Below are 22,888 nucleotides of genomic sequence, written 5' to 3' on the forward strand. Positions count from 1 at the left end.
TTTGACTTTTTCTTGTTTCTTGAGGTATGCCTGTATTGCTATGAACTTTCCTCTTAGCACTGCTTTTATAGTGTCCCACAGGTTTTGGGTTGTTGTGTTTTCATTTTCATTAGTTTCTATGCATATTTTGATTTCTTTTTGATTTCTTCTGTGATTTGTTGGTTATTCAGAAGTGTGTTGTTCAACCTCCATATGTTAGAATTTTTAATAGTTTTTCTCCTGTAATTGAGATCTAATCTTAATGCATTATGGTCAGAAAAGATGCTTGGAATGATTTCGATTTTTTGAATTTATCAAGTTTAGATTTATGGCCCAGGATGTGATCTATCCTGGAGAAGGTTCCATGAGCACTTGAAAAAAAGGTGAAATTCGTTGTTTTGGGGTGAAATGTCCTATAGATATCAATTAGGTCTAACTGATCTAATGTATCATTTAAAGTTTGCGTTTCTTTGTTAATTTTCTGTTTAGTTGATCTGTCCATAGGTGTGAGTGGGGTATTAAAGTCTCCCACTATTATTGTGTTGTTGTTGATTTCCCCTTTCATACTTGTTAGCATTTGTCTTACATATTGTGGTGCTCCTATATTGGGTGCATATATATTTATAATTGTTATATCTTCTTCTTGGATTGTTCCTTTGATCATTATGTGGTGGCCTTCTTTGTCTCTTTTCACAGCCTTTGTTTTAAAGTCTATTTTATCGGATATGAGTATTGCCACTCCTGCTTTCTTTTGGTCTCTATTCGCGTGGTATATCTTTTTCCAGCCCTTCACTTTCAGTCTGTATGTGTCCCTTGTTTTGAGGTGGGTCTCTTGTAAGCAGCATATAGAGGGGTCTTGTTTTTGTATCCATTCGGCCAGTCTTTGTCTTTTGGTTGGGACGTTCAACCCATTTACGTTTAAGGTAATTATTGATAAGTATGATCCCGTTGCCATTTACTTTATTGTTTTGGGTTCGGGTTTATACACCCTTTCGTGTTTCCTGTCTAGAGTATATCCTTTAGAATTTGTTGGAGAGCTGGTTTGGAGGTGCTGAATTCTCTCAGCTTTTGCTTGTCTGTAAAGCTTTTGATTTCTCCTTCGTATTTGAATGAGATCCTTGCTGGGTACAGTAGTCTGGGCTGTAGGTTATTGTCTTTCATCACTTTAAGTATGTCTTGCCATTCCCTCCTGGCCTGAAGAGTTTCTATTGACAGATCAGCTGTTATCCTTATGGGAATCCCCTTGTGTGTTATTTGTTGTTTTTCCCTTGCTGCTTTTAATATTTGTTCTTTGTGTTTGATCTTTGTTAATTTGATTAATATGTGTCTTGGGGTGTTTCGCCTTGGGTTTATCCTATTTGGGACTCTCTGTGTTTCTTGGACTTGGGTGATTATTTCCTTCCCCATTTTAGGGAAGTTTTCAACTATTATCTCCTCAAGGATTTTCTCATGATCTTTCTTTCTGTCTTCTTCTTCTGGGACTCCTATAATTCGAATGTTGGAGCGTTTCATATTGTCCTGGAGGTCTCTGAGATTGTCCTCATTTCTTTTAATTCGTTTTTCTTGTTTCCTCTCTGATTCATTTATTTCTACCATTCTATCTTCTATTTCACTAATCCTATCTTCTGCCTCCGTTATTCTACTATTTGTTGCCTCCAGAGTGTTTCTGATCTCATTTATTGTGTTATTCATTATATTTTGACTCTTTTTATTTCTTCTAGGTCCTTGTTAAACCTTTCTTGCATCTTCTCAATCCTTGTCTCTAGGCTATTTATCTGTGTTTCCATTTTGATTTCAAGATTTTGGATCATTTTCACTATCAATATTCGGAATTCCTTCTCCGGTAGATTCCCTACTTCTTCCTCTTTTGTTTGGTTTGGTGGGCAACTCTCCTGTTCCTTTACCTGCTGAGTATTCCTCTGTCTCTTCATCTTGGTTATATTGCTGTGTTTGGGGTGGCCTTTTTATATTCTGATAATTTGTGGAGTTCTCTTTATTATGGAGCTTCCTCACTTTGGGTGGGGTTCTATCAGTGGCTTGTCAAGGTTTCCTGGTTAGGGAGGCTTGTGTTGGAGTTTTGGTGGGTGGAGCTGGGTTTCTTCTCTCTGGAGTGCAGTGGAGTGACCCGTAATGGGTTATGAGACATCAAAGGTTTTGGGATAATTTTGAGCTGCCTGTATATTGAGGCTCAGGGGAGTGTTCCTGTGTTGCTGGAGAATTTGCGTGGTATGTCTTGTTTTGGAACTTGTTGGCCCTTGGGTGGAGCTTGGTTTCAGTGTAGGTATGAAGGCATTTGATGAGCTCCTATTGCTTAATGTTCCCTGAATTCAAGAGTTCTCTAATGTTTTCAGGCTTTGGGTTTAAGCTTCCTGCTTCTGGTTTTCAGTTTTATTTTCACAGTAGCCTCTAGACTTCTCCATCTATACAGCACCGACGATAAAACATCTAGGTTAAAGATGAAAAGTTTCTCCACCTTGAGGGACACTCAGAGAGGTTCACTGAGTTACAAGGAGAAGAGAAGATGGAGGGGGTAGTTAGAGGTAACTGGAATGAGATGCGGTGAGATAAAGAGAGGAGAGAGCAAGGTAGCCAGTAGTCACTTCCTTATGTGCGCTCTATAGTCTGGACCGCTCAAAGGTATTTACAGAGTTATACGGGGAAGAGGAGAGGGAGGAAGTAGACAGAGGTGACCAGGAGGATAAGAGAGAGGAATGAGAAGGAGAGAGACAAATCCTGCCAGTAACCAGTTCCTTAGGTGTTCTCTACCGTCTGGAACACACAGAGTTTCACAGAGTTGGATAGAGAAGAGATGGGGGAGAAAAGAGACAGAGGCCACCTGGTGGAGAAAAAGGAGAGGCCAGAGGAGGAGAGAGTGGACAAGCCAGTAATCTCGCTCTCAGGTAAACTTGGGTAGTGAAGTTTGGGTTTTTAAATGTATAAAATTGACAACAAAGATTAAAAATCTGGAGTAGAGGTTGGATTTTCAAAGATACAATATTAAAGAAAAGCAGAAGGAAAAAGGAAGAAAGGAAAAAAAAGAATTATTAAAAAACAAACAAACAAACAAAAAAACAAAACAAAACACCAACAACCATCCAAAGAGTATATATGGTGTTTGCCTTAAAAAAAAAAAAAAAAAAAGTCTTTTTTTTAAAAAAATAGTAATACTAGGTTATAGAAATAAAAATTAGAGGAGAAATAGAAGACTTAACAATTTTAAAAAAGCTCGGAAAAAAAAGAAAAAAAAGCAAAAGGCAAAAAAAAAAAAAAAGAATGATTTTAAAAAATATTAAAAAATTAAAAATATATCTGACTCTTCTCTGATGTTATGGGCCGTGTGGGCTCACTTCCAAGGTGGTTCCCTCTGTTTAACTTCTTCTGTTTGCTGGTTTTTAGGCTCACTAGTTCAGTCGCGCTGTGGGGAGGGGGGATGCTGCAAACAAATAGCACTGTCGTGTGTACACAGTATCTCTGCTCCGCTTGACCTGTCCTTTCTTGCGGCGCACAAACCACTCCGGCTCTACGATGCTCAGCCGGGAACCGTCTGGGGCCGGCCCTAGGCTGCGTGCACTTCCCCGGTCCAAGCCGCTCAGGTTCGGCCCTCAGGCAGCCCTCAGAGGCACAAATGCGGCTGGGACTGCGCTTTGTGCCCTTCCCAGGTCCGAGTAGCTCAGGAGTTTGGCGAGCGCAATCGCCGCAGCTTGTCACCTTTTCCGCCGCTGCCGCTCAGCTCTCTGGGTGGACCGCTGGCGCACCCCGTGAGGCAGACTGTGACTGTCCAGCAACTCCAGAAGTCTTAGCAAAGGAGCCTGCTTGCAGTTATGTAAGTAAAGTCTCTCCGGGTCTGCAATTGCCCCTTTCCAGACCTTACGGCTCTGGCTGCCTGTCCCCGGCGGGGAATGGTCTGCAGCCGGCTTTTTCCGCTCCGTCCTTTGTTCTGTGCTCAGTCCTGGCGGTGTCTTATGTTCGAGCTTTTCGCGTGGTAGCTATCCCACAGTCTGGTTTGCTAGCCCAAGTTAGATCGTTCTGGTTGCGCATGGGGCGTTCTTGCCCGATTCTTACAAAGCTCTGCAGCCCGCGCCTCCCGCGCGTCCCTGCCCTGCCCCCACTTCCCAATGGCGGATGCAGGCGTCTGTGCTGCTTTTCCGCTGGGGGAGTTACTGGTGGGCTTGTAATCTCTTGGTTTTAATTATTTATCTATTTTTCCTTCCTGTTATGTTGCCCTCTGTGTTTCCAAGGCTCGCCACAGACTCGGCAGGGAGAGTGTTTCCTGGTGTTTGGAAACCTCTCTTCTTAAAATTCCCTTCCCGGGATGGGCTTCCCTTCCCGGGACGGAGCTCCCTCCCCACCTCCTTTGTCTCCTTTTTCGTCTTTTATATTTTTTCCTACCTGTTTTTGAAGACAATGGTCTGCTTTTCTGGTTGCCTGATGTCCTCTGCCAGCCTACAGAAGTTGTTTTGTGGAGTTTGCTCGGCGTTGAAATGTTCTTTTGAGGAATTTGTGAGGGAGAACGTGATCTTCCCGTCCTATTCCTCCGCCATCTTTCCCTCCCTCCCAGAGGTGACTCTTTTAAAAAAAGGACAATACTCTCAAATCTAAGTTGATAAACATCAGTGGAATCTTTACCAGAAAATACCAACTTTGTACTCAGGTCTCTGGGAATGTCCCCAGACTGTAATACAAAGTATCTACATCTTCAAGAAAGAATCTCCAGCTTTTTTCAATCTTAATCATATACCACTGCTTTAACCCAAACATTGCTTCCCTCCAATCATGGACATCCAAACTCTGCTTCTATGTCTATGTGGAGGGATACTGAAATTTATGGCTCTAGAGGAAAAATGATTGATGTATTAATTCTCATTTGCATTTGACAAGATGACAACCAGTTATAGAAACACTTGCAGAAGTTTTTAAAAAAATAAATGAATAAATACCTTCATGAAAACTTTACTTTATTAGAGAATCTAGCCCAAGTGTGGAAAATTTAAAATCACTCTATTTACCAAAACTGGCTAACAATAAGCTTACTAAAAAAACAACAACAACAATGATCAGTAAATACCTACACTTAACATTCTTAATTATGGGACAATTTTATGATCCATGTTGATGTATTTGTAAGGTAAATCCCTCTGTTTAATAATAATTAAAAAAAACATTCTCACATGTAACACACTGTTTTCACACTCATATACACATATAAAAGATGGGAGACCTGTCTCAGAAACATGTTTATAATGGATATACATAATATTGTGAAATAAAATCTGAATAAAAATTTTATTCCAACAACATTTCTCTATTTTTAAATCATGTTTATTGTTTAAGTTCTTATCACAGTGGAGATTAACTTATGCTTAATCGTCCAGTGAATGCCTACTGTCAACTTCATCCAATTCCAAAAAAGCAAAATCAACTCAGTCATACACTCTAAGTCCTGTTGCCATCCCACCACTCATTGCCTGCGTTTTTCTTTCCCTTTAACGGCAATATTACAAGATTGTGAAAAGGTATAACTAATAGGCTTACATATGTAATACCATTTCTTCAAGTATTCAGAAAGCAATATATTTGCCTGCATTGTATACTAGAAAACTACTTGTGACATTATTTCTAAGTACAGGAGAGTGGCTCCTGGTGGGAGTTGATGAAGTTGTATGTCATAGTGTATGACAAGGATTTACAGCATTCTAGAATTTTCACAACTCTTCCCCTGTTAGTGAAAGCCATTAGGTAAATGCTGTAGTTTTCTCCTTTCAGCCGTCAGACAGAAGATTTCGAACTACAAATAAATAAAGCATACACTCAACAAGTGTAGTGCAAATGCTAAGTAAACAGAATGACGTGGAATGAACTCCTAGATGCCAGTGAGTGTGTGGTCCAGCGGGGAGGTCCTGATTTTATGATGTCTGTGGCTTGCACCCCATTCTCAAACGAATACTGTCACTGCCCCACGTCAGCCACAACGGATCCAAGAGCCAGAGCAGACTGAAGTGAGGTGAAGGGAGTGACGAGGAAGTGGGAACTCATCTTCACAAACAAGTGGTACAATTTCTCTGTCACTTCTATATGTCATGGAAAGTTTGATTTGGTAACCAGATCTCAAACCTCTCAGACAAAGCAGGTACCAAAATGGAGAAAAGCGAAAGATTCAATGAAAAGAATTAAATGTTGGCACCTATATAAGAGATTGTGTGGCCCAGACACCAAAAGGGGATGAAGAAGGTGGTTTTTCAGTTAAAACTTTGGAAATATCACATCTGAACATTCAAAAATTACATTATAGAAAAGTCATCAAACAACGGTCCTGTTTAAAGATGCTATATAAGCAGTAGTCTTCAGTATTTTGAACAAAAATTAAAGCTTTGTTGCTTTGTCTGGATTATATAGTTAAGAAAATGTTATTCATTCAAATGAAATAGAAAAAAACTATAAAATTCTCCCAGAGGCAAATTATTGGTAGGGGGGAAATAAAAATTAACTATGACAACCAATTTGTACATTTACTTAATTGTACGTTTCCCACCCACCCACCCCCCCAGAAGAATCCAATTGTTAAGAAAAAAAAAAAAAAAGAAAGAAAACAAATTTAAAAACCCCAAAGTACAAAAACAGGTGCCATTTATCTTTTGCATTTCCTTCCTCTGCATTCACTTTTAAGGAAAAAAGTGTTCTTTCGTGGTACTGTTTCTGAGTTCCCATATATTACGTTCTAGAAGAGAAACATTCGGATCCTAACTGTCTTTCTATTTCATTCTTAGATGTGTTGTACCGTCAACAAATATAACAAGCAGCTGGCTAAAAGTCTCTCATTTAGGAAACACACACACACAGAGACATACACACACACACAGACAAACCTTTCTAAGAGAAAATAAACCATTCCTCATCCGGGACACACATATGTCAAGACTTAAAACTGAAGTCTGACACAGTCACTTAATTGATTTAAATAATTAAGGCTTCTAAAAGGTTCAGTGCCAAAACTACCTGTATCAGTATTCGAATAAAATACATTTTTGCATTTTAGGTTTGTGCTTTTTACAGCCATCTTAATTCCACAGAATTTCATTAATAAGATCAGATAAGGGAGTGTTAGAATTGTTTACTGATGTTTTTAATTTAGTAGTTGTTAGACTAACTTGTAGCAATAAAAATTCAATGACTGAATAGATTTGTTACTACCAGGTGGGCTGTTGGCTCATTTCACCTTCTTTTCGTGTTTAATGTGGCCATTTCTTTTATACTTGCCATTGAGGATTCCATTATGGTAATGTCCATTCACTGTGCTATGCTTATTGCTTGACCACAGACTTTTGATTCTTCTGCAGATAAATTTTGTCACCCATGACAAGAGGAAGTAAAACAAGGCAGCACCAAGCAAAAGCACGAAGACAATATCCAGTAAAAAATACTGATAGAAAGAGATCTGATGGACGGCGGCACGTAGGTGATGAGCTCCATCATGACGGAGGATGTAATCGATCCAATAGACAGTCCGGTTGACGGGGTGACCAGGTTGATCCTTGTGGATTTCTGAAAGCTTCTGAGCCCTCTGACGGTAGCTATGGAGTAGAGGCAAGACACACATGTCATTTTCCGTAAGAACATCATATTCTGAAGAACACTATACTTTTAAAGCCTTGATGTACTCCAATACTTTGGCCACCTGATGCAAAGAATGGACTCATTGGAAAAGACCCTGATGTTGGGCAAAAGTGAAGGCAGGAGGAGAAGGGGATGCAGAGGATGAGATGGCTGGATGGCATCACCAACATGATGAACATGAGTTTGAGCAAGCTCGGGTAGTTGGTGATGGGCAGGGAAGCCTGGTGTGCTGCAGTCCATGAGGTCACAAAGAGTTGGACACGACTGAGCGACTGAACTGAACTGATACTTTTAAAGGACTTCCCAGATGGTAAGGAATATGCCTGCTAAAGCAGGTAGATGCAAGACACATGGGTTCCATCCCTGGGTCGGGAAGATCCCCTGGAGAAGGAAATGGCAAGCCACTCCAGTATTCTTGCCCGAAGAATACCATGGGCAGAGGAGCTGGGTGGGCTAAGTCCACGGGGTTGCAAAGAGTTGGACATGACTGAGCATCTGAGCACAGTTTTAAAAGGAAAGCTATAGAACACAGACAAAGGGGTCCCCTACTCCAACACCTTGGATGATCAAACATACTGCTCCAAGTGCCTAGAATTACAACCAAGACCGTAGATCCTCTAAGGGGTCAGTGCATAAAGGTCGCCTCCGAGCCCACATATGGCAGCATAAAGAACCCCAGGACACTTGAATCCAGTCTTTTACATAGAAGAAACATTTTATATGAAAGAGTTTTTCTTTATTATGTATTCTTAGACTAGGGCAATATTTCTCAATCCAGTGTTATGCTATATATCCTGGGTATTAAGAGGAAAGTGAAAGTGAAGTCACTCAGTCGTGTCTGACTCTTTGCAACCCCGTGGACTGTAGCTCACCAGGCTCCTCTGTCCATGGGATTCTCCAGGAAAGAATACTGGAGTAGGTTGCCATTTCCAAAGCTCACACATTTCCAGACGTTAATGCCACTTGAAATGCAGGATGAATTAAATGTCACATAAAAATGGGAAAACCTATGCTTTGTTTTAAAACTATGCAGGCCAACTCTCAACCGTTTGAAGCTCAGTTGCGAACTGGGTAAACTCAAGACACATCAAGAATTTAAGAAATAAAATAAGACAAAATATTCTGACCAAGTCATTCACCTGAGTAAATATACCTTGGCATTTCATTGACGGCCAGTGCTAGGGAAACCCAGCACCTGGCAGTATCAAGAGCACCTGTTTTGAAATCAGACAGTCTTGGTTCAAGTCCCTACTCCAAAGCTGTATAACTAGGGGTGTATTACTTAAGCTCTCTGAGTTTTAAGTGCCTCATCTCTATAATGGAAATAAGGAAAATGGTGATATAAAGTTTTATGAGCATTAAAATGACGTAAAGGACACAAAAATTGACAAACTCTAGGGACCCAAAGGTTCCCATGGTGGTTTCTTCCCCAGTTTGGCAAACTGTGGTGGAATATTATTCAAGGTCACACATGGCTGGCCAAATGATTGCTATTTTTATTTTTCAAATGACAGAAGCATGCACAAAGCATCACACACAGGAATCTAAAGGATATTTCTATATTTAGTTTACTGACGACCTACTGGCAATTATCAGCTAGTGACAATATGCTGTGGTAAATACAGTTCGCCTGCTTTAACAGCAGTTGAACCCTTACCTGGGGTTATTGATAACTTTCACTAGTGCTTCATACAGCTCTCCTTCAGTCACTGTCTTCCATTCCAGCAGTATCCCCATGCCTTTTGCCTGTACCCGGGTCATAGTATCATAATGGTCTCCAAAGAGTGGGATTCCCACCACAGGCACACCGTGATACATAGTTTCAAAAATACTATTCAAACCACCATGACTCAGGAAGGCTTTAATATTGGAATGCCCTAAAGAAGGATTTAAAAAGAAAACCACTTAGAGTATTGTCTATTATTCTAGAAAGATGTTTTCCAGAAATCTTTAAAGAGTTGACATTATAATAAACATGCATTTCAGATAAAAGATTTTTAAAGACATAGTTTCACTGATTCCTACACTGCGCCAATTACAATGTTTATTATAAGCATAATTATCAGATGTGTATATATCAATTAAAAGCCATTTTAAGTAGTTAACATTTATAGTTTTAAGAAGTATATTACAATATCTTCACCCAAAAAACAAATACCAACTGCATTCAAATAGCCAGTAATTAATAAGAGGTCAATGAAAGCAAGGAATAACCAAAAAATACCAGAGTATAACCACATTCTACTAAATGCAGATATCCACTTCTGGCTACTTCAACATTTATCTATATTAAAGTCAAACATACTCTGTAAAAAAAGAAAGTTAAAATGTGAGGCTGGACTCCAGATGTCCAAGAAATGTTTCTGTGCTTCTCCAAGGAGGAACATTGCACAGCGCTCAGTATTCACAACATTCAAGTCATGTCTGCAGCATCTGTGCTTCTCAATCTTAGGGTCCATTTCTACATTTTACGAATAAAAACAAGCAGGGACAGATAAATACAAAAATTAGTTCTAAGAGATAGGACATCATGTAACATCTGGTTGTCATGGAGATGAAAGAGATAATTTATCAAAGTTAGTGATATTTCAAACTCTACATCTCCTTGTGAGCAGAGAGACTTGCATAAAAAAATGGAAAGACAAAAAAACATGGCACTTGAGATGGGTATTAGACGGCCAGAAAGAAATTACAGCTTGCAAAAACACGAGCATTTAAAATAAACACATGTCACGTATGAACCTAGGTCTCAGTGGGGCTCCAGGACCCTCCACCCCCAACATCTAGCAGGCTGCTCACTCAGTGTCTCTTGCCCTGACCCACAAGGGGCTTCTCAACGCAGCCCAACTAAAGACTCTGCCCTCACAGTGCATTTCAAACTTTCTTTTCAGCAGTAGAACTCTTTTTCTTCAAGTGAAACCGGACCACCAGCAAGGCCAGCTGTGAAAAAGTAAAGAGAACTGGTGTGTGGAGACCAAGGGGAATGCACTGAGAGAGAAAGGAACACTGATTTGGTTCCTGCTTCTGTCCTGGAGGAATCTTCTGAACAAAGTTAGAAACCAACAGGATCCACAGAGGTCATGGCTGGAGCTGAAAAGGATGCTAATCTCAGCAAAGGTGGAGAGCTGAGATTCTGAGGAACCTGGAGGAGCTGCGGAATTGGGAGGCCCTCTGGGAGCAGCTACACCCCACTGTATAGCCTCAGAGACAAATGGCATGAAACCAATTCCAGCGATCCCAGACAGCAGTCTGCTACTGCAGTGAGATGGCTGAGGGCCAAGACGCAGAGGCATTTAAATTTCTTGCTTCCTGCCTACTTTCTAAGGCATCTGACATCATAACAGTAAAGATAAGAAACAGAAAAAAATGCAAATATCAAAAAAGGTAAATTGTCTTTTTTCCCATCATTTTTATAATTATAGAATATTTATAATAAACTAGATGAAAAGGAAGTATTCATATTTACTGTTTTATAGTTACAAAATTCAATTTGCAGGGTTTTAGAGGGTCCATTTAGCTTCTAAAAGATACTCTCTAAAAGTCTATTTTTAAGAATATAACTTTCACCTACTTTCACATAATCTGTTAAGATTAGTACTATTGAACAAATAAATGAGTTGATATTGCCAAAATCAATAACATTTTTATAATTTCCTTAGGAAGTAATATCTCAAAGGATAACATGACATTATGTTTTCCTAGAGATTTAATGAATAAAGCAACTTACATTTTACTATCTCTGCTTATCAAAGAGAATTAAATTGTTTATATTATTCAAATCTTGAGATATGCATATAATTGGCATTTTAATTTCGAGTTGAGGATCAGAACCCCAATAAATAAATAAATCAAAAGAAATAAAGTGTTCAAAATTGCCCAGTGATTTGGGGGTAAATTTAGTCAGACAATTCAAATAAAGTTGAAATAAACTGTTTTTTGGCTTTCTGCTTGACTGTGGTTTCAAACAAATGAGTAACTTCAACTTTCTCTGGTTTCTTAGATACAGCTAAAGTAAAAGTATAATACAAATCTAAATTTTCACTGTTTTTAATTTGACTACTTTTAGCTGATCAGTCTAATGAGATATAGCTTTACTCCTACTAGTTGATGCAGTGTTCAGTATATTTTTCAGAAAATCAAAATTTGTGACTGGTCTGAAATTTATAGGCCTAAATGATTACACTTTAAAATGATTTGCCAATAACTGAAGATCTGACTTGTTGGTCCGAAATCTAGGACTTAGCACTCAAGATAACACAATGATTCTATTATAAACCACACGTATACTATATAAGCCACTCAAGTGTAAAATTCACATTTACACAATTAAAATCAAGCCAAGTAACCACCCATGGGTCACTGACTTACCAAGCAGGTCATTTTGCGGTAACCATTCTATAAGCCTGGTGTTGTTTCCCAGATTCTTTGGTTTGGTTCCAGAAAATCTGAAATGTATACCAGACAATGAATCAAACTTGACTCCTGGTATGAACTGTCTGGTCAAACTTTTAGGTTTAAAATAAATGTTACATGATCTTTTGTTGATATTCAACAGCAAAAATTTTAGTTACTTTTTCACATTTTCATTGATTGAGGGACAAATACGAAACATTCTGGATTATCTTGAGATCCATGTTCCTTCAGCAGTTCTCACAGAGCTGGGGAAAATAGCAACCATATGAACCTCTGCTAGAAAGTCAACTTTCTACCAGCATCTAGAAGGTGAAAGAGGAAGGCAGGGAGGGCCACCACTGGGCAGCCCCCACTTCCCATCTGGACACCCAGAACCCGAGGAAAGGCTCGAGAACTAGGAGAAAGCAGGAAGTATTCTTCTCCAGCTGGGCCCCAGGGATGGTACTGTGGGGTAAGGATGCAGGCTGTTTCCTGCCTTGGTCTTTGAAACACAAACCATAACGTGCTCATCAACTGAGAGGAAGGCAAGAGCCTGAAATGGGCTGATACAAACCAGCCCAGATAATTAACTGAAGGGGCACTTTCTGGGTTAAGCCTGAAACAGGAAACCCAACATCCACTTCATAGCTTAGCCGCGAGACAAGGAAAAGTGTTAGCCCCTTAGTCGTATCAACTCTTTCTAACCCCACTGATTGTAGCCTCTGTCCATGGGATTCTCCAAGCAAGAATAGTGGAGTGGGTTGCCATGCCCTTCTCCAGGGGATCTTCCTGACCCAGGGATTGAACCCGGGTCTCCCACATTGCAGGCAGATTCTTTCCCATCCGAGCTGCACCAGAAGAAGTGGGAACTAATTCTGCCACAGTCTGTACAAGGAAGAAAACCACATTCCTTACAGCATATTTGTAAAGGCTCGACACTGTGGGGCTGACCTTGTTCACTTCTGTATCCCTAACGCTCAATGGTGGGGGCAGGTACTAAATATATAAGTGCTCAGGGCCAAGTTCAGACACTGGGTTAGAAATTCCAGAGACCGGACTGCCCCGATGGTACAATGGATTAAGAATCCGCTTGCCAGTGACAGGGACATGGGTTCAATCCCTGGTCTGGGAAGACTCTACATGCCGCGGAGCAACTAAGCCCGTTCACCACAACTGCCACAATGAGAAGCCCGAACACCACAACCAAGAGTTGCCCCAGCTCGCTGCAACTAGAGAGTGCCAGAGAGCAGCAATGAAGACCCAGAGAAACCAAAAATAAAAATAGGTAAATAATTAAAAAAAAAAAAATTCCAGAGACAGACACGTGTTGGCCATGCCTCCCAAAAGAAGTGAGGTCTGTTTGGACCAGCACTAACTGGCAAGTCACTTTTTTTTTTAAAGGCCTGGTCTCTTGGATGAAAGGAATCAAAAGCATTTATAAACAAAGTGGGAGCCCCAAAGGTCCCATGAAATATTTTACCTATTTAATCATTCACCTATCAGTTTTTAATCTCATTCCAACACTGATTTGAAGGAGTATACAGAAATGGCTTCTCTGATGGCTCAGACAGTAAAGAATCTGCCTGCAATGCAGGAGACCTGGGTTTGATCCCTGGGTCAGGAAGATCCTCTGAAGAAAAGAATGGCAACCCACTCCACTATTCTTATCTGGACAATCCCACAGACAGGGGAGCCTTGTGGGCTGCAGTCTATGGGGGTGCAAACAAAATGACAGTATTATATAAATTATATATATTAAAATTTAATATATATTAAAGAGTATTATATAAATTGTTTTATTTATATTAGAAATATATAAATTCATGTAAATTATAATTATATAAATTAATTTATGTTGAATATTATATATTAACAATATATAAGTTGATGTTATTTATATATTAAAGAGTATTATATAAATTATAGAGTATTATATAAATTAATCCCTAGATTTCAACACACTAAGAAATAAAATGAAAAGTCAGGGCATCCTGCTAATGCTGCCAAGGTATCAGTGTGTTGTGGTTATTTACACCTGCGGACTAAGCAAGAGGATACGGAAAATCAGTGGTGAAGAAACAATCTATATTATTCCTTTACCTCCAAATCACTTTCTGGGGCAATCTCCCCAGAGCACCGGCCAGTTTGGTAGCAATGTCTTCTGACAGATACTTGACGCCAGCTCCAAAAGACACCAGGACAAAGCCATGCTCATGAGCACCACTGACCCACCTTTGGAGGTCCTGCAATTCAAAACACGGCAGTTAATTTTATGATGGAGTAATATAGCTTATCATCAGTGTCATCACAGCTCTGTTTTTAAAAAACACTCAGATAATTTTCTTAAACAATTAGAACCTGAAGAGGATATATTTTCCTTTAAATGCTTTTCTTACAAATATTTCACCTGCTGATGCTAACTAAAATAAGGAGAACAGATAGTTAATTCGGTAAGATTAATAAACAACAACAAAATATCAGTAATTAATGGCCTAAGACCTCAGACAGAAGTAAAAAAAAAAAAATTGAAACTTATGTTTAAAACATGGCTAGAGATAAATCTGTATGAGGATATACCTAAAAGATCAGACATATGATAAAAATAAAAACTACTACCGCAACACCCACCCAGGGAGAAGCTCCGATACCCTGGCCACCTGATGCAAAGAGCTGACTCAATGGAAAAGATGCTGATGCTGGGTAAGATTGAAGGCAAGAGGAGAAGGGCATGACAGAGGATGAGCTAGGTGGATGGCATCACTGACTCGATGGACATGAGTCTGAGCAAGCTCCAGGAGTTGGTGACAGACAGGGAAACCTGGCGTGCTGCAGTCCATGGGGTTGCAAAGAGTCGGACACAGCTGAGCAACTGAACTGAATTAATCTGAACTGAGGCTGATTTTATCTTGGTCTAAGCATTTCTGAAAAGCATACTGTAGTATATGACTGAGAAAGAGAAGGAATTAGCTGATAGGGGCACAGAACCATAGGCCTAACAACTTTTACTGTTTCTCTAATTATTTCTTCAACTTCCACTCACACAGAACGGAAATCATACGTACTGTATAGAGAGGCATCCCAGGGTTCTGGAAATCTCTGAGCAGAAGCTTGCCCTCGTTGTGTGGAAAAACACTAAATTCTCAGACATGTCCATCTACAGCTAACAGATACAGGGCCATAGCAAATCTGATATTAACTAAGGAAACTGCCAAACTTCAGGAATTACTCCTTCCATAGGAAGACACATTAACACCCTTCTGCCAGCATCACTGACTTGTGCTAAAGATGAAAGCAGTTTGTTTTAAGGAACACAACCCTGGCAGCATTTTATTCTGTAAGCACCAGCTTGTTTTCAGGGTAACTCATCCCTCTGACTAAGCCTTTTGTCAAAGTCACTGAGCTTCAGTTTCCCATATGAGAATTCATAAAGCCACAGTGCTTTGAAGAACAGGTAATTCTACTGTAAGGAAAACAAATATACTGTCCACTGGCAATACCTATGCCCTATTACAGTCATGGAAACAGGGGACAGTCCCACATTGTAGTCACAACAGGCAGAGTGAGCTGTCTCAGTTAGGGCTTGCAGTCCTGGGAGGTCTCTGGTTCAGGATGAAGAAGTTATTGAGATGACTGTGTCGTCTGTGTTTTTCATGGCACACCACTTTCTGGCATAACTGAGCTGCAGCTGAGAGGTAAGAAGTACAGTATGGAGTACCAGCACAACAGCATCACCATGTAGCTGAATATGAAGTATTTATATGGAATGTTTGGCCTCTTTATGTCTTGATTTTCTCTGCTGTCTTTCCCGCCTCTCACTTAATGAGATCTGTGTTAACTGGCTCTATTACACTTTTTCTTAGCAGGGAAGAGAGGACTACATTTTATGCCCCAAATGAATTAGTGAATAGTGTCATTATATGACCAAGAATGAAGATGGAAAGGAAGTACATCCTTCCAGCTACTGAGTGAGTAAAATAGGCTATCATTATTTGGGAGGGAAGAAAATCTTATCAAAATACCTCATTTTCCAGGAAACTCTACTTATTAATGAATATATAAAAGAAACAGAATATATCAACTGTAGATTAATGCTTTTAACTTATACGCTACCACATTTATCAAGAATATCACATGTGCTAAAAATTTAACAGTGAAATTTGAAGATTCAAAGTAAGAAACACAACAAACTGATTCAGAATTTTCATTTTATATTTATAAGCTAGGTGTACTTAGAACAACTATAAACAAAGCACAGTAGAATGATCTCAATACATATTGTGGTTTCTCCCTATGGCTTGTCTTCAAATAATTTATCACCAACTATCCAATTCTCTAAAGCCAAAGATTTCAGGGCCCCTGCTATTTACAAAATGTTTACATTCAAAAATACTAAACCTTATAGAAAAAGTAATGCAAAAAAATAGAGGAGAACAATAGAATGGGGAAGACTAGAGATCTCTTCAAGAAAATTAGACATACCCAGGGAACATTTCATGCAAAGATGGGCAGATACAATTAAGGACAGAAATGGATAGACCCAACAAAAGCAGGAGATATTAAGAAGAGGTGGCAAGAATACACAGAAGAACTATACAAAAAAGATCTTCATGACCCAGATAACCACAACAGTGTGATAACTACGAACAAAGATACTGGAAGTGATGGAATTCCAGTTGAGCTATTTCAAATCCTAAAAGACGATGCTATGAAAGTGCTGCACTCAATAGTCCAGCAAATTTGGAAAACTCAGCAGTGGCCACAGGACTGGAAAAGGTCAGTTTTCATTCCAATCCCAAAGAAAGGCAGTGCCAAAGAATGCTCAAGTGAAGTGAAGTGTTAGTCACTCAGTTATGTCCAACTCTTTGTGACCCCATGTACTGTACCCACCAGGCTCCTCTGTCCATGGAATTCACTCATCTCACACACTAGCAAAGTATAGTTCAAAATTCTCCAAGCCAGGCTTCAACAGTACATGAACCATGAACTTCCAGATATTCACACTGGATTTAGAAAAGCCAGAGGAACCAGAGATCAAATTGCCAATATCTGTTAGATCATAGAAAAAGCAAGAGAGTTACAGAAAAATATCTACTTATCAACTATGCCAAAGCCTTTGACCGTAGATCAAACAACAAATTGGTGGATCACAACAGTTTGTGTGAATCACAACAAACTGTGGAAAATTCTTAAAGAGCTGGGACTACCAGAACACCTTACTTATCTCCTGAGAAACCTGTATGCAGGTCAGGAAGCAACAGTTAGAACTGGACATGGAACAACAGACTGGTTCCAAATTGGGAAAGGAGTCCACCAAGGCTGTATATTGTCACCCTGCTTATTTAATTTCTATGCAGAGTACATCATGTGAAATGGCAAACTGGATGAAGCACAACTTGGAATCAAGATTGCCAGGAGAAATATCAAGAACCTCGGATACACAGATGACACCACCCTTATGGCAGAAAGCAAAGAGGAACTAAAGAACCTCTTGATGAAAGTGGAAGAGGAGAGCGAAAATGTGGGCTTAAAACTCAACATTCAGAAAACTAAGATCATGGCATCCAGTCTCATCACTTCGTGGCAAATAGATGAGGAAACAATGGAAACAGTGAGAGACTTTATTTTGGGGGGCTCCAAAATCACTGCAGATGGTGACTGTAACCATGAAATTAAAAGATGCTTGCTCCTTGAAAGAAAAGCTATGACCAACCTAGACAGCATATTAAAAAGCAGAGTTATTAATTTGCCAACAAAGGTCCATCTAGTCCATCTAGGTTTTTCCAGCAGTCATGTATGGATGTGAGAGTTGGACTATAAAGAAAGCTGAGTGTGGAAGAAATGATGCTTTTGAACTGTGGTGTTGGAAAAGACTCTTGAGAGTCCCTTGGACTGCAAGGAGATCCAACCTGTCAATCCTAAAGAAAATGAGTCCTGAATATTCATTGGAAGGACTGATGTTGAAGCTGAAACTCCAATACTTTGGCCACCTGATGCAAAGAACTGACTCATTGGAAAAGACCCTGATGTTGGGAAAGATTGAAGGCAGGAAGAGAAGGGGACGACAGAGGATGAGATGGTTGGATGACATCACCGACTCAATGAACATGAGTTTGAACAATCTCCAGGAGTTCGTGACGGACAGGGAAGCCAGGCATGCTGCCATCCATGGGGCTGCAAAAAAGTTGGACACAACTGAGCAACTAAACTGATGGGAATAACATTATTCAATTTTTGTCTCGTAAGAACTTAGAACGTCTTTAAGTTTCAGCTGACTCTATGGATACATACAGAATTACAGATACTTCTTCAGTTGTTCTCTGCTTTGCTTGACACACAATGAAATCATAAACCTGTTTTCCCAGCTTTTCTTATCACAGTCATTAGCCATAAGCAGAATATATTCAAGTATCTTGTCTTTATTGGTATGTAAGGGACTAGAAAAACTTTTATTCATTATGGTTCACTCCCTCCAGGAGAAATACTCAGCTTTTTTAGAAGGTAGTACCACATTTGGCTTGCGATTTCCAGGTGGCATTAGTGGTACAGAACACTCTCATCAAAACAGGAAACATAAGAGACACAGGTTCAATCCCTGGGTCAAGAGGATCCCCTGGAGGAGGGTGTGGCAACCCACTCCAGTATTCTTGCCTGGAGAATCCCATGGGCAGAGGAGCCTGGCCGGCTACAGTCCATGGGATTGCAGAGTCAGACCCAACTGAAGCGATTTAGCACGTACATGCACCGCACTTGGCTTAATGTGATTTCCCGACTCTCTGTCCTGAGCTGGAGGCAGAAGAGGAGAGTGAGAGACTGGAGTCGAGAGAGGTAGGGGCAGAGGCCACCTGGCCACGAGGGGACGGAACCCCTCCCCAAGGTCTCCAATCTGCCGCGTACATTCAGAAAAGGTTTGGTGTGACTCATGTCCGCCAAGTACACAGAAACAGCTGGGTTTGGGGTTTGACTGGTTCAGTGACCCTCAGGTAATATGAGGAGATGCAGGAGCTAGACACCAAGGGGGTCTAGAATCTGTTCAACTCATTGGGAAGACTCTGGAACTGAAGCTTCACTGAAAAGTGTGCTCAGGTTGCCAAAGAGCTACGAGGCCAGGCAGCATCTCAATTCTACGTACAGGCACTGTGTCTCCTAGAATTTAAGACTCCACTGGTTATAAAGGGTAAACTGTTTTCATAACAGTTCTTCACAAAACCCTCTCCACCCTTCATAATAAATGCAATTAATGTAAAAAAAAAATTATCCCAATTCCAGAAACTTACCATTATTAAAATTATAGATACTTTAGAATCCCCCTGCCCTGTGGCAAACACTAACTTAAAAAATTGGACTGGAAAAAAAAAAAAACCCTCAAGATATCAACAAAGATAATACACATTTAAGATGAACTTACTAATAAAATATATAAGATCCACAGAAAGAAAACAAGAAAACTTTACTGAAGGACAAAAACAAAAATCTATTCAAATGGAGAGATGTAACATGGGCTGGGAAGGAAACATCAATGTTATTAAGATGCTGATTTTTTATAAAATTTAGTTCAATGCATCCTCAACCTACATTCCAAAAGGATTGTTACATACCAAACTTAAAAATCTGAGCCTACAATTCATCCAGAAAAGAAAATGTATAAGAAAGGCTAAAAAACTTATGAAAAAACAAGAGTTTAAAGATACTAAATGCCTCAAGATATTAAAATGCACTGTAGAATCTAGAAGCATCACAATTCACGTCTTTGGTATTCGGAAGAGAGAGAGCCATGAGGTGGCAGACAAGACGGACTGCCTTGTGGACAGGAAGTCGGCATCTTTATCAGCACAGGAATGAGGTCTCCAGCCACGGGTCCAGAAAAAAACAGTGAGCTAGATCCTTCCGCTAACACAAATTGGAAAAGGATTAAACAGTTAAACTAAATTAAAACAGATGAAGTACTTGAAAAAAACCCCAAAGATAATTTTATTGCATTTGGCGGCGGGGGGGAGACCTTCCTGAGCCAGTCACATACCCCAGAAGTCATAAAGAAAAGACCGACACATACGATCACAGAATAAACATCTAGAGAAGGGAAGACGTTTTATCAATAAAAAGCAACAGAACCAAAAGTTGATGCAGAGTATTTGTAACACACAAAATAAAGAATACATAGAACAAAATAATGAGGAAATGGGGAACCCACAAGAACCCACTGTACAGCGCAGGGAACTCTGCCAGTGTTACGTGGCAGCCTGGGGGCAAATGGACACGTGTATAAGTACGGCTGAGCCCCTCTGCTGTACACCTGAAACTATCACAAATTTGTTAATTGGCTATACTTCTAAACAGAATGAAAAATTAAAATAAAAAAAACCCTTAAATAATGAGGAACACCCCCCACACCAACAGCTTGAGAAAACACCTATTTCACAGAAGAAAAGCAGATGGCGTAACACAGAAGCTGTTCAGCCTCAGATGGATCATCGGGGAAACAGAAATTCAACTGTTTTCATCTCTTGTTCTCCAGTAGTCTGTATAGTACTCTATCAGATGCTGTCAAGGCAGTATCACCTGATTCACTTTAGCTTCAGAACTGAATGTGGCATTTCCCTTGAAGTATTGCTGCTTTATAATTTTCTGACTTTTTTTTTTTTTTTTTTTTTGGCCAGAAGGATAAATGCCTTTTCCTAAGTGGTCTCTGAGTTTATTCCCAAATTACTTAGCAAACATTTCCCACTTTAAGATTATCTTTTAAATTGTTCTACTTCATTTTATATTGTTTCTTTAATTTTCAACCTTTCCTCATCTAGACATTTTTTTCTTTTTTTGAGGAAAGAATGAAACTGGGATCCATTTAAACCAAATTTCCAGCCTTTTCAACACTCCTAGGTATTTCATCTGGTTCTCATTTATTTGAAATGTCACTCTCTCAGTCAATTTCTAAATTCTATTTTTTTTTTTTTGGCCATGCTTCATGGCTTGTGGGATCTTAGTTCCCTGATCAGGGATTGAACCCATGCTCTCAGCAATGAGAGTGCAAAATCTTAACTATTGGATTGCCAGAGAATTCTCTCTAAATTCTATTCTGTTCCACTGAGCTATCCATTCACTTCTGTGCCTGTGTCAGAGAGCTGTACTTATTGGTATAAAACATTTTAATATTTGCACTAAATGTCTCACTACTTTCCATTTACAGACTTTGCTTTTTTAACACATCAATGTATGTAATGCAGGAGACCCCAGTTCGATTCCTGGGTCAAGAAGATCTTCTGAGGAAGGGGTAGGCTATCCACTCCAGTATTCTTGGGATTCCCTTGTGGCTCACCTGGTAAAGAATCCACCTACAATGCAGGAGACCTGGGTTTGATCCCTGGGTTGGGAAGATCCCCTGGAGAAGAGAAAGGCTGCTCACTCCAGTGTTCTGGCCTGGACAATTCCATGGACTGTCACATGGAGTCCACGGGGTCTCAAAAAGAGTCGGACACGACTGAGCAACTTTCACCATTTATCAGCAGTACCATTTTTTAATGGATGTTATTGGTATTTATGCATATATGCACAGCATAAACACATCATTTCACATATCATATGAGTTTAGAAATGCATTCGGTCCTCTATACTTAACTGAACAGCACTGCAGCTTCCCAGGTGGCACTAACAGCAAAGAATTCCCCTGCCAGCCCAGGAGATGCAGGAGACTCGGGTTTAATCCTTGGGTCAGGAAGATCCCCGGGAGGAAGAAATGGCAACCCACTCCAGTATTCTTGCCTGGAGAACCCATGGACGGAGGAGCCTGGTAGGCTAAGGTCCACAGAGTCACAGGAAGTCGGGCATGACTGAAGCGCCTTAGCAAACACACGACCAGCGCCGCATCTATGCTGCTCCACTAGATGGCAGGGCAGGAGCAGAGCACGGATGTCTGGGCTCTGCAAAGGTTCCCAGACTCTCGGCCATCATCACAGGCCCGAACCCACAGCCTATCTCTATGGCTTTTCCTGCTTATTGTCCAGGGGAAGCACTCTGTGTTTCCACAATGTAAGTAAGAGCAAAATCCTCACAAAGTGAAAGTGAAGTCACTCAGTCGTGTCTGACTCTTTGCGACCCCATGGGCTGTAGCCCACCAAGCTCATCAGTCCGCGGAATTTTCCAGGCAAGAATATTGGAGTGGGTTGCCATTTCCTTCTCCAGGGGATCTTCCCGACCCAGGGACTGAACCCAGGTCTCCCACATTGCAGGCAGACACTTTAACCTCTGAGACACCAGGGAAGCCTTCACAGTACTAGGTCAAATACTGAGCAGAACAAAGCAACAACAGTCACAGGTCTCACTATATTACTGTGTGGTGGTTTAGTCACTAAGTCGCGTCCAACTCTCGTGACCCCGTGGACTGTAGCCTGCCAGGCTCCTCTGTCCGTGGGATGCTCTAGGCAAGAATACTGGAGTGGGTTGCCATTTCCTTCTCCAGCTATATTACCAAGAATAATTACATTTCTATGCAATTTAACCAATTTAGATATATACTTATATTTTCCTATAATTATAATATACAATATATTAGCTTTTGAAAAGACAATCTTACAATAAGAATAATCATGTTATCTTCCTGTAGCATTAAATAGGGAAGGTGTCTTAAACTCTCTGTGGAAAAGGGTAGCATAATAGGGAAATAAGGATAATATATTTATCATATTCAAGTGCTATATATTTACATATTTGCCTTTTTTTTTTTTAAATAAAAGACGATTACTGCTACGCATGATGTGTTTTCTGGTATGGCCAGATTCCTTTCCCTAGAGTAATTATATACCACGTGCCTTGATTTGGTTGTCAGATGAATGAGGCAACACAAAGTATATTGTCCTCCCCCTCCCCACTTCCCTCGGTGCAGCACTGGTCAGGACGGGCGGGTACACAGCCTGGC

The 22,888-nt window shown here is 40.2% G+C and overlaps 1 protein-coding gene across 2 annotated transcripts in view; it reads right to left on the reverse strand.

Moving 5' to 3' along the window:
* Positions 1-4,913: 4,913 nt before the first annotated feature.
* UGT8 (UDP glycosyltransferase 8) overlaps positions 4,914-22,888 on the reverse strand; it is a 104,925-nt gene continuing 86,950 nt past the window's right edge. For both annotated transcript variants that reach the window (XM_004009596.6, XM_060417523.1), the window contains exons 3-6: positions 14,083-14,225; positions 11,959-12,035; positions 9,248-9,467; positions 4,914-7,547 (exon numbers count right to left, since the gene is read on the reverse strand). In XM_004009596.6, coding sequence (XP_004009645.2) covers positions 7,184-7,547; positions 9,248-9,467; positions 11,959-12,035; positions 14,083-14,225 — 804 coding nt within the window. In that variant the 3' untranslated portion in view covers positions 4,914-7,183. The remainder of the gene's footprint in view (positions 7,548-9,247; positions 9,468-11,958; positions 12,036-14,082; positions 14,226-22,888) is intronic.

This window comes from Ovis aries, chromosome 6 (genome assembly GCF_016772045.2).
Source record: "Ovis aries strain OAR_USU_Benz2616 breed Rambouillet chromosome 6, ARS-UI_Ramb_v3.0, whole genome shotgun sequence".
Lineage (NCBI taxonomy): Eukaryota > Metazoa > Chordata > Mammalia > Artiodactyla > Bovidae > Ovis > Ovis aries.